General features: G+C 33.4%; 1 protein-coding gene across 1 annotated transcript; it reads left to right on the top strand.

Moving 5' to 3' along the window:
* The first annotated feature begins 4,068 nt into the window (after positions 1–4,068).
* pin4 (protein (peptidylprolyl cis/trans isomerase) NIMA-interacting, 4 (parvulin)) lies at positions 4,069–13,133 on the top strand. The gene is made up of 4 exons (XM_067456624.1): positions 4,069–4,316; positions 4,691–4,761; positions 10,167–10,286; positions 12,831–13,133. Exons 1-4 carry the CDS (start codon positions 4,280–4,282, stop codon positions 12,987–12,989), a joined length of 387 nt encoding a protein of 128 aa, XP_067312725.1. The 5' UTR covers positions 4,069–4,279; the 3' UTR covers positions 12,990–13,133.
* The last annotated feature ends 226 nt before the right edge of the window (positions 13,134–13,359 follow it).

Below are 13,359 nucleotides of genomic sequence, written 5' to 3'. Positions count from 1 at the left end.
TACAGTAATAGTCAGGGTCACTCTCAACAAATATCAAGTGACAGAATGAGCAAACCTATGAAGGAAAGATTTTTATGATTTTTTGAATATTGGACTGTAAGTGCTTAAATGACTGTTGGGGCGAGTTTGACTGTACTTTTCTCCAAAACTATACAGTAAAATGACGTGTAAATAAATACAGTAATAGTCAGGGTCACTCTCAACAAATATCAAGTGACAGAATGAGCAAACCTATGAAGGAAAGATTTTTATGATTTTTTGAATATTGGACTGTAAGTGCTTAAATGACTGTTGGGGCGAGTTTGACTGTACTTTTCTCAAAAACAATACAGTAAAATGACTTGTAAATAAATACAGTAATAGTCAGGGTCACTCTCAACAAATATCAATTGACAGAATGAGCAAACCTATGAAGGAAAGATTTTTATGATTTTTTGAATATTGGACTGTAAGTGCTTAAATGACTGTTGGGGCGAGTTTGACTGTACTTTTCTCAAAAACTATACAGTAAAATGACTTGTAAATAAATACAGTAATAGTCAGGGTCACTCTGAACAAATATCCATTGACAGAATGAGCAAACCTATGAAGGAAAGATTTTTATGATTTTTTGAATATTGGACTGTAAGTGCTTAAATGACTGTTGGGGCGAGTTTGACTGTACTTTTCTCAAAAACTATACAGTAAAATGACTTGTAAATAAATACAGTAATAGTCAGGGTCACTCTGAACAAATATCCATTGACAGAATGAGCAAACCTATGAAGGAAAGATTTTTATGAATTTTTGAAAATTGGACTGTAAGTGCTTAAATGACTGTTGGGGCGAGTTTGACTGTACTTTTCTCCAAAACTATACAGTAAAATGATGTGTAAATAAATACAGTAATAGTCAGGGTCACTCTCAACACATATAAACTGACAGAATGAGCAAACCTATGAAGGAAAGATTTTTATGATTTTTTGAATATTGGACTGTAAGTGCTTAAATGACTGTTGGGGCGAGTTTGACTGTACTTTTCTCCAAAACTATACAGTAAAAGGACTTGTAAATAAATACAGTAATAGTCAGGGTCACTCTGAACAAATATCCATTGACAGAATGAGCAAACCTATGAAGGAAAGTTTTTTATGATTTTTTGAAAATTGGACAGTGTTTGAATTCACTTTGATTTTTTGCTGAGTTTGACTGTACTTTTCTCCAAAACTATACAGTAAAATGACTTGTAAATAAATACAGTAATAGTCAGGGTCACTCTGAACAAATATCCATTGACAGAATGAGCAAACCTATGAAGGAAAGATTTTTATGATTTTTTGAATATTGGACTGTAAGTGCTTAAATGACCATTGGGGCGAGTTTGACTGTACTTTTCTCAAAAACTATACAGTAAAATGACTTGTAAATAAATACAGTAATAGTCAGGGTCACTCTGAACAAATATCAATTGACAGAATGAGCAAACCTATGAAGGAAAGATTTTTATGATTTTTTGAATATTGGACTGTAAGTGCTTAAATGACCATTGGGGCGAGTTTGACTGTACTTTTCTCAAAAACTATACAGTAAAATGACTTATAAATAAATACAGTAATAGTCAGGGTCACATTGAACAAATATCCATTGATAGAATGAGCAAACCTATTAAGGAAATATTGTTATGATTTTTTGAAAATTGGACTGTAAGTGCTTAAATGACTGTTGGGGCGAGTTTGACTGTACTTTTCTCCAAAACTATACAGTAAAATGACTTGTAAATAAATACAGTAATAGTCAGGGTCATTCTGAACAAATATCAAATGACAGAATGAGCAAACCTATGAAGGAAAGATTTTTATGATTTTTTGAATATTGGACTGTAAGTGCTTAAATGACTGTTGGGGCGAGTTTGACTGTACTTTTCTCCAAAACTATACAGTAAAATGACTTGTAAATAAATACAGTAATAGTCAGGGCCACTCTGAACAAATGTCAATTGACAGAATGAGCAAACCTATGAAGGAAAGATTTTTATGATTTTTTGAATATTGGACTGTAAGTGCTTAAATGACTGTTGGGGCGAGTTTGACTGTACTTTTCTCAAAAACTATACAGTAAAATGACTTGTAAATAAATACAGTAATAGTCAGGGTCACTCTGAACAAATATCCATTAACAGAATGAGCAAACCTATGAAGGAAAGATTTTTATGATTTTTTGAAAATTGGACAGTGTTTGAATTCACTTTGATTTTTTGCTGAGTTTGACTGTACTTTTCTCCAAAACTATACAGTAAAATGACTTGTAAATAAATACAGTAATAGTCAGGGTCACTCTGAACAAATATCAAGTGACAGAATGAGCAAACCTATGAAGGAAAGATTTTTATGATTTTTTTGAAATCTTATAACAATTTATGATATAAGGATGAATAACATTAATTAATAGTAATAATAATAATAATTATATATATATATATATATATATATATATATATATATATATATATATATATATATATATATATATATATATATATATATATATATATATATATAAGTAAATCAATTTAAATTAATAAATGTATAATAATTAATGTATAGCATATACCAACATAAAAAAATTAACATTAATGATGTATTATTTTAACATGAATATTAACAAATTCATTTCTAATAATAATAATATATATTTATTAATATAATATAGCCTATAAAACATTAAAATCAAAAAGTAATAAAATTAATAGTAATAAATTATGCATAAAATTCATATATTATACTTAACTATAAATTAAAATAAAAAGTAATAACAATAAAATTAATAAATGATGTATAGTAATTAATGTATAGTATAAGAAAACATTACAATCAAAAAGTTATACAAAAAACATTACGTATAATAATTAATGTATAGCATATGCAAACATTAAAATTAAAATAAGTCATGTGTTTTTAAAACATTAAATTGTATTATCTGTGTCCTAATAAGATGAAAAATGATGGTCTTACTCTTTTTAGGGACAAATGCAAAAGCATAAATGAAACGCCTTTATTACAGAGTCTTTAAAACCATTTTGACCGCTTCCAGCACCCATACCGTAAGAGCACTATTAGACGCGCATACAAAAAAAAAAGGGCGGCTGGCTTGACCGTGTATTTTCGAAGCGCGGCTGGCTTGACCGCAGTAACATTACAACACCTGCTCCTCCTCTGCCAAGATTCAGGACTTTATCATATTTCTCCATGTCTTGAACCTATTCATTCACTGGCTTCAGAAACATTTGTTTTGTTTCATTGAGAGCTGGATTTTGAATCTTAATCTAACGAATAAACTCGTTCTGCCAAATAGCCAAAGTGACAACAAACCTTTTCGAAAACAAACATCTTTAAAATCTTTATTACCTTTGGGTCCTCGTGCGTTATGGACAAAAAACTAACCTGAATTACTTTTTTTTAATTTTTAAGATAATGCGTCGTCAGGAGCAGAAGACGTCTGTGTTGTGTTCATGTTCCCATGACAACAACTCATTCTCAGCTAAAGGAAATCCGATTCGTTCCGAACTTTAGTTGCCTAAAGGCGAACAAATTGCTTAATTTAAATGACGAATGCGTGATTTAAAATATAACTGCGCACAACTAATCATATCGAACATTTTAATTATTTTCTTCTGCAATAAAAATCTATGGGTGCGTCTCAATCAGCTTCCTAGTCCCCTAGTCAGGGCACTAATCAGGACATAAGTCAATGGACTGACTCCCTGATCAGTGCCCTGACTACTAAACTAGGGAGATGATTGAGCCGCATCAAGAAATGACGTCATCACGAGGCTGTGTTCGATTTTTCACGAACATCCTCGCGGGGATACATTTGCCCAGCACTGATAAACCTACTGCTTGTTATAATTTGCTTTAAACATAACGTGCAAAAATACAGTTGTGTAATTAAAAGATATGAATCCACAATCTGGTCATCATCATGAATAATAATAAAAAAAAAGATCGCTGAAGGGAAAAAAGAAAACTTTTCATGTCTCCAGATGTATTCAAGTGCATAAATTCCACTCATGTCTGCGCAAAGATTTGCATTTTGCACTAATATTACACTGATATTTGGCTTCTGTTGTTGCATTTGCTTTTTACACAATGAAGACTGAAATAACGTATAATGTAAAACTGTATGGTGGAGAAAAAGCTGCCCCGCAATTTTCAGGCTAACCGCGTGGGGATCTGAGTTAGCTCCTGTGTGCTAGCTAAGGGTTCAGTGGAAACACAACACATTCGACACGAGGAGATAGAAAATGCCACCTAAAGGAAAGGGTGGCAAAGGTGCTAAAGGTAAACAACAAATATATGATGCTAAATTGACTAAATTTAAAGAACACCATATCCACATTTTTGGCATATTTAGTGCTGCGTTAATATTTGCTTACTGCCAGCTAGCTTAGTGTCTGTGGCTAACAGAGTGTAAACGTTGTTATACTATTTCAGCTTGTTTTACACGAGTGTTAGTGAAACACTTCAGCCCACTGTGTTGTATTGGCATAGTACTAAATGTGATAAGTATATAAAAATATAAATATGTGAAATGAGTGAAGAATGCGTCTAGATGTCCTATTCGCCTAATGTGGTCATTTCAAAATATACATGGAGAAGTATTATTTAAGCTGCCTTGTATATTTTTTTTTAGATGCTAACATGTATTTCTGCAGGGGCTGCTGCTTCAGGCAGTGGGGACAGTGATAAGAAAGAGAAGGCTCCGAAAGGAGGTACAGCTGTAAAGGTAACTTAACGTTAGTTATAGTTCACACACTAAGACCATCGCCACTTAAAAATAAAATAAATGTTAGCTGAAAAAAAATATATATTTCAGCTAGTTGGCAAGGCAACATTTCTCTTCTTTTAGTTTAACTCTGATGTATGGAGGACCAAACCTGCATAATTAAATAAGTTAATGAATGAATAAGCAAATGAATAAATAAATAAATATACAAATATGTAAATAAAAAAAAGAGTGAACTAAAAGAAATAAGAGTGAACGACTTGATAAAATAAATGATATATTTTTAATCAAATAAAATGTTGTATTATCTTTGCCTTATTTTATTATTTTCTACTTTTATACATTTAAAAATAGTTTTACTCTTATTTATTTGTTAATTAAGTTTAATATTTATTTTTACATGATTTATTTTTACATTTATTTATTCCCACGTGTATTTATTTTTACATTTATTTATTGGTTCATTTATTTTTACTTTTCTGTGTGCAACATGGAAATGAGGAGCACGGTCCTTGTGTAGCTTTAGTGTATCATTGGTTGCTCACGCATATAATTGATAGAGCGATAGAGGAGAGTTTCAAAATAAATTGTAACCAGATAGTTTTTTCACAGACACCAAACAACCTATCAATGTTTCCAGCAGTTTGATCAATTGAGAGATACATTTCAATAGTACTTATCTGAAGCAAGTATAACGAACGTCACGTATAACCTTAGTTAACCATCTGATTCGCACAGATTTTGAACTTTTGCATGTATAATATGGCGGATGTTTCACAAATAGCTAACATTAGAGAGTTGCAAAAATTAGCAAAGGAAGTCGAAAACAACGCATCAAATGACTGTTTTTTAGATTAGCTGTACTAATCTATTTTTAGGGGGGCTATATTCCGATATGAATGTGGAAGAACAGACTGAATTGTAAGGCACTCTGCAAAATATTTTTCAGCACATTCAGAATCTTCGAGTCAGATAGCAGTAGTACTAAGGTGGGCCCTTCGTAGTCCATCCTTTGTGGTCCATCGTACTTACTACCAAAAAGTACCATTAAAACGTATTTCAAACTACTGGAAACGTTGCTAAGTTGTTTGGTGGCTGTGTAAGAACTATCCGGCCGCCATTCACTTTGAAAACTCTCCTCTCTCGCTTAGCTGGTCAACCAATGATGCGCTGAAGCTACACAAGGACCCTCCTCATTTCCATGTTGCACACTGAAAAGTAAAAATGAACTAATCAATAAATAAATAAAAATAAATACATGTGGGAATAAATAAATGTAAAAATAAATGAATGCATAAATAAAAAAATAAATATATAAAAATAAATATTCAAATTAATTAACAAATAAATAAAAGTATTTATTAAAAAAATTATAAAAGCAGAAAATAATAAATCAAGGGAATTTTTTTTATTATTTTCCCATTACAACATGTATTTATCTAAATATCTGCTTATTCATTTACATATATGTATATTTATTAATAATTTACTTATTCATTTATTTTTTAATTTATGCAAGTTTCAGTCCTCCATGTGCTGCAATACACTAAAACTGAAATACGAATGAATAAAAACTATATAGACATAATGCAAAAAAAAGATGTTTATTCAAATTACTTTTTTTTGTCAAATGAATGAAAAAGTAATGGAGATCTAGCCTGACAAGCCAGACCCACATCAAGATGTTTGGTCTGGAAACTCACCATTGACAGGGCTCAATCCGAGGGGCGGGATAAATGGTTGTCTTTCAAACTCCCTCTGCACGGCGTGCACGCATTTGGATATCGCTACAACCAACCAGAGCTAGTTGAAAGATTAAACTTTCACCATATCTGGTCGGCAAAACTCAGAACACATCTTCCCTTTTTAAGAATGACTTCAGTGCCGTTCTTTGTTCTTTTCTTAGAGAAAAGCTTAACTCCAAGTCTTCCAGAGTCGCGGTCAAAGCTGATTCGAAAGACCACCGTTCGCCAGTTTCTGTGTTTACTAGAAGCATGCAAGCACAACTCTGCCGTCATTATGTTAAGCCCCACCCACCGACTCTATACATGATGTGATTGGCCCGACCAGAGTTTGCCGTTTACAGCTCAGAAGGGTATTGAGAGTGGCTAGACAACACTCACGGGCAGATTAGATTTGCTGCCGCTAGGGTGCGTCTAGATTTCTAGGCTAATGGAGATCTGTTGGAACAGGCATTTTCAAGTGTTGCTAATCCAACTCATTGAGTTTCTCCCTACATTTACATTTAGAAAACATACTGATGTATCGTGTTCCCTTCAATATATTCCTTACTTTTCTTTACTTGGTCTTTAAAAATAATTGGTGCATGGTACTTTCAGATGTTTTTCCAAACACCAATCTTAGCATTAAAAGGTGTTTTTATTTATGTATTTATTATAACAGGAATTACACTGATTCTAATTTCCTATGAATATAGTGGCAAGATAAATCATGTGAACCCTTTGCAGAATCTGTGAAAATGTGAATAATTGTACCAAAAGCATACAAAAGAGCTTGTGCAAAATGCATGTCATTTTTTAAAGACTTAATATGTTTGTTTACATATGATCTTCAAGCTGAATTTATAAAATGACCCCCGTTCAAAAGTTTATGAACCACTGATTATTAATACTGTGTGTCTTTACCTGGATGTTCCACAGCTGTTTTATTGTTTTTTGATTGTTGTTCTTGAGTTCTTGTTTGTCCTGAGCAGTTCCTGAGAAAACTGCACAAGTTTCTTCAGAAAAAAAATCTTGTGACTATGATTTTGAGATCCATCTTTTCCACTGAGGATGAGAACTTATTGAATTTGAAGATCAAGGTAAATTGTACATGTATGTATCTTCTGTACTAAATGAAAAGATGATATTTAAACAAAATAAGAAAAATGTGGACATCTTCATCTAATTCAAAAGTTTTCACTCCGACTAATGCATCAGTGAATATTTGTGTCCCTTAATCTTCCTCAGTATGAAAATATGGATTTCAAAATCATACAGTCACTGCTCAAATATGCAAAAGATGCTTGAAAACTGAAGAATTAGCAGGACCTGGAGGATTTTCTGAAGAACATTAGCCAGTTTTACTGCTCAGGGCAAACAAGGGACAAGGGATGAAAACAGTTGTGGATCATCAAGGTAAAGACACACAGTATAAAGAATAAGTGGGTCAGAAACTTTTGAATGAGTAATTGTAATAAATTCAGCTATTTTTTGTCTTGTGGACTACAGTCCCTGACAAAAGTCTTGTCGCTTGTGTACAAATTGACCTAAAGTGCTGCTGAAATATATTTCTAATCAAGATTTTTTTTTACAAGAAATGGCTCATTTTAATCCCACCAGCTTTTGTGATAATGTTTCAGTGAAAGACTAAACTTTCAAAAAGTATTCTAATATTCACAGCCTGGTAAAGCCCATTGAGTCAATTTTTGCAAAGACATAAGTGTTGTCACCTTGTCATATGAGCTTCACCTGTGACTAATAATGGATCAATTAGGTCTCAAGTGTGTATAAAAAGAACCCCAGTACACTAGACCTTCACATCAACTGCAACTAGACCTCTGCAAACATGCCTAAGATTCACCCTGAGACTAAAGTTTTGATTATCAAGAGGCTGAAAACCAGTTCCACTGCTGATGTGGCAGACACCTTCAATGTGTCTCAGCGTCAAGTACAGAGGATAAAAAAAAGATTTGAAGAGACTGGAGACGTTTTTTGACAAGCCCAGGTCAGGCAGAGCCCGCAAGACAACTGCTCGAGAGGACCGTTTGTTGGCTCGAAAATCCAAGGTCAGCCCATTTTCCACTGCAGCAGAGCTCCACGAGACCTGGTCACCTGAAGTCCCTGTGTCAACCAGAACAGTTTGTCAGATTCTGTCTTGAAATGGCCTCCATGGTCGAATCAGTGCCCAGAAGCCAGCACTAAACAAAAGACAATTGAAAAACCGTGTGGCATTTGCCAAGGCCCACAGCCTGCTAAAAGGATGGACGCAGGAAATGTGGCAGAAGGTGGATTTTTCAGATTAATCTTCTGTTGAATTACACCACAGTCGCCGCAAATATTGCAGGAGACCTACTGGTGCCCGAATGGATCCGAGATTCACCCAGAAAACAGTGAAGTTTGGTGGCGGAAAAATCATGGTCTGGGGTTACATCCAGTATGGGGGTGTGCGAGAGATCTGCAGGGTGGAAGGCAACATCAATAGTCTAAAATACCAAGAAATCTTAGCTACCTCTTATATTCCCAACCATAAAAGAGGCCAAATTCTGCAGCAGGACGGTGCTCCATCGCATACTTCCATCTCCACATCAAAGTTCCTCAAGGCGAAGAAGATCAAGATGCTCCAGGATTGGCCAGCCCAGTCACCAGACATGAACATCATTGAGCATATGTGGGGTAGGATGAAAGAGGACGCATGGAAGACGAAACCAAAGAATATTGATGAACTCTGGGAGGCATGCAAGACTGCTTTCTTAGCTATTCCTGATGACTTCATCAAAGAATAAATTGTATGAATCCTTGCCAAACCGCATGGATGCAGTCCTTCAAGCTCATGGAAGTGATACAAGATATTAAATTTGGATCTCACAGCACCACAAATTAATTTGCTGAAATATTTTTGTATTTGCAGTAAATTTGTTCAATTTCTGTATAGGCGACAAAACTTTTGTCTTGCCAAAATTTGACCTTTCCGTCTTGATTAACTGATAAATATTTTTTCTGTGAACATTATTTATTTCAGTGCATTAAACATCATTTGGGAGGGTTTTAGCTTTTCATATGAGCTATTTCTAACACCAATGAATTAATTAAAAGTCAGGTTAATATCAGGTATTTCCAGAAAATAGATAAGCAACAAGACTTTTGTCAGGGACTGTATATGTAAACATATTTTATGTAACATATATTATTCAGGACAGTGCTAAATAAATAAAAAACTAGTATTTTGTATGTAATATTTTGATCTCTCTTATTTTGTTAAAATGATTCACATTTCAAAGATTATGCAAGGGGTTCATATACTTTTTATTGCCAGTTGCCACTGTATATTTATATGGCAATATGAATATTATAGATATGAATACATTTGTAAATATGTATTACGTGTTCATTGTTAATTTATAAACATTTATACTTTTATTTTATCATTATATGAAATTAGAATAACATTTTTACTTTTTTTATTTTACATTTCAAATGCTTGTATTGGCATTATCTATCGTTGCTTAATTTTCCCATCTTTTTTTAATATAGTACAGTATGCAAATTTGTTTGCAAATTTGCTAAGGTGTCTCAGAAGCCCTTTTAATAAATGATGTGTAGTCTCATTGTCACTGTCAAACCGATATTTAAATCAATGAAATTGTACATATCAATCCCTTTTTTTGTGTGTCTATTTTCTGATAGGTTCGGCATATTCTGTGTGAAAAACATGGCAAGAGTATGGAAGCAATGGAGAAACTCAAATCTGGTATGCGCTTCAGTGAGGTAGCAACACAGTACAGTGAGGACAAGGCCAGACAAGGAGTAAGGCATTTTTCATGTATATAACAGTGCATGGTATGAGAAATATTGTTGGTTTAATCAAAAGATGCCACTCAATGCATTATCCATGCAAGAAAATCCATCAAAATCTCATTAGCATTGAACACCTAGGTGTCTATAAGTTATAATATTTCGCTAGGACTTATTCTGTCCATCCTTTTTGTATCATAAACTGCTACAACGGTTTTATTTGCTCACAAACTGCATGCAGTAGTACTTGTTGACAATGAAATGTTCTAGACAGGGCTGGACTAGGACACAATTTCAGGCCGGGAAATCCTACACCCATCCAGGCCAATATGCACCCAAAATAAAATGTTGAAACACAGACAACCGTATTTTTTTACCTAAATAATTAAAGGCTTTATCTCAAATGGTACCCTCACTTCCTCTTTCCTTTTCTTAATTTTCTTAAATATCTCTGTCTCCATCTATTTTAGTATAAATCAAAGTATTATATTTAAGACAAAATGTTGTTTTTATGTTTTTAAGTTAAAAATGGTTTTATTAAATATCCCAAATTTAGCAACACTATATTGCCTACAATATGTAAAAGCTTTTTCTCTGCCTGGCTGATGAGTGATCACAGCACCACAGCGAGTGCTAGGATGATTATCTCCACCTTCTTTTGATTAAAAAAAGGGGGGAAAGTTTTAAGACTCAGACTAATTCCCTGATCAGTGCCTTTCCTACCAAACTAGTTAGCTGATTGAGACGCACCCATAATTTTATAAATAAATGTCAAAATGTATTCAGTAATAAACTATATTTTGACAGTATCTACAGGGGCATAGCACAAGATCCAGGCCAATGCACCATCTCCTGGCCCTCTGCACTGCAGTCCTGATGAGCCTCCATGTTCCCAAAACAAAAAAGCTGTAGATACTATTTACAATGTGAAATAGCTTCAGTGAAAATAGATTAGATTTACACCATATAAAAGTAGCAGTTCTTTGCAATATGTGTACATAGTAATAACATGCAATTTATACTTTTTGACAGAAACATAATATTTGCACCTCAGTATTGTTATACATTAACATGATGCACTAATAATACGTGTAAATGATTATATTTATTCAAATTATTAAATGAATGCAGTCTTATGAGACACCTATCCCTAATTATTTTCACTGACAAATATTGCAAATTATGTGGTGCATTTCAGTCTTTAAGTATTTGTGTTTAGGTTGTACACTTTATTTATTTGTGTGTACTTTTAAGATAATTATTCTCTAATTTTACATTAAAATATGTCGCATGTTAAAATTGTAGACTGGCCCTTTAAGAATTGCCACTGTAAATCATGCGAAAGAGAGTGGAGTCGCACCTTTTCTTTACTGCATCCGTAATATTTAGGATTTAAGATAATATTTATTTATTATATTTGCTTAATTTATTAACAAATCAAGATTAAAGGAAGATTTTTCATGAAGAAGACAGATTATGTGAGTTGTTTTTATTGGACAAGGAGCGAGTTGACTGGAAACTTATGCAATATGCGAACAAATTGCTTTTGGAACATTTCTTCATTTTTATTCAAAGTAAATGCCTTTCCGAAGTGATGGGAAAAGCATTTTCCTTTTGTTGTCTGGATTATTGCTCCTCCCTGTTCACAGTACCTATCAATATTACATAATGTGAATATTTGTCTGCTAAATTACTAATGTAACTTTACACTAAATAATATTAATCTCTTTTAGCGATAGTAGGTAGGGGTGCTACCGCTAACGTTCGCTAGCAGTTCAATACTAATTTAACACAAAAAAAGAACTGTATTTACAGATAAAACTGACCTTCACTTGAAGCCCTGAAAAGGTCAGTAAGTTTGCAATGTTTTGCTGCTTCTTCTTTGAGTGCCTTGTTTTTCTTTTTCTTTTTCTTTGCCCTTTCCATCTCTGCTTGACCTGCCGCTTTCTCCATCATCGGGTGCTTCCCGCGCGTTTGGCTGAGGCAAGTCGGCCAAGACCAGACTAACAGATTCGTGATTTATTTGTTTTTTGTTTTTATTATAAATTTTTTTATTGAATGCCGAATTCAAAAATTATTACTTTAGTAAAAGCAATAATATAAAATAAGAATTATTTAAAAAATAAAAAAATAAACGCTCGCCATGGCAGCAGGCCAAATTAGTTGGCAGGCCACCAGGATTTATCCCAGTGCTCCCGATGGCCAGTCCGGGCGTGGTTCTAGATGCTTACTATTCTAAATCTGGAAAAAAAAAGCTATATAAAAGTGTATGTTCATAATAATAATAATAATAATATAAATACATAGTAATTACATAATATAAATAAGTACTGAATTATCACACTTCACCTAAATTGTGCATTGAGTTAGTAAACTGAAAAATTCCCCTGGAAGACTCGTTGCCTAGTACCTTTAGAAATGTATATACCTACTTTTTACAGTTTTATTTTTATCAAAGTATGTTGCTATTTGAATTCAGCTTTTTTGAAAGCATCAAGAAAGCCTAACTATCTTAATGGTGCCTTATAGCTTGAAGTTTTGGTTTGTATATGACAGGGTGACCTTGGCTGGATGACAAGAGGATCGATGGTGGGACCGTTTCAGGAGGCAGCGTTTGCACTACCCATCAGCACTATGGACAAACCTGTATACACAGATCCTCCCGTGAAAACAAAGTTTGGTTACCACATCATCATGGTTGAAGGCAAAAAGTGATCCCTCTTAAATGGACTGAACAGCTTTGTGTTGTGATACAGTCTACATCACATAATTTACAACAACCTAGCTACAATGCATTGTCTTGGAATTTTTTTATATCACTATGTAAATAGATGCCAATAAAACATGGTCTCAAATGCTTTTGGTTAATTTGTCTCTGTGTTTGTTTTCACTTCCATATACTACAAGTTTTTTTTTTCCTTAACTACAGAACAAGAATATTATTTTAAAATTACATCCCTAGTTATATTACCCTAAAAAACCAACAGTACTTTCTCTTACTTTACTGTCTATATTTTTATTTTCCAATTAACTTTTCTCAGAGTAAATATAGACTGCAATTTCAAACTGCAGAACAAGAATTCTA

Source organism: Pseudorasbora parva, chromosome 11, assembly GCF_024679245.1.
Source record: "Pseudorasbora parva isolate DD20220531a chromosome 11, ASM2467924v1, whole genome shotgun sequence".
In the NCBI taxonomy this organism is placed as follows: Eukaryota; Metazoa; Chordata; class Actinopteri; order Cypriniformes; family Gobionidae; genus Pseudorasbora; species Pseudorasbora parva.
The sequence above is the reverse complement of the archived record's forward strand: the minus strand, read 5'-3'. Positions and strand labels throughout refer to the sequence as shown.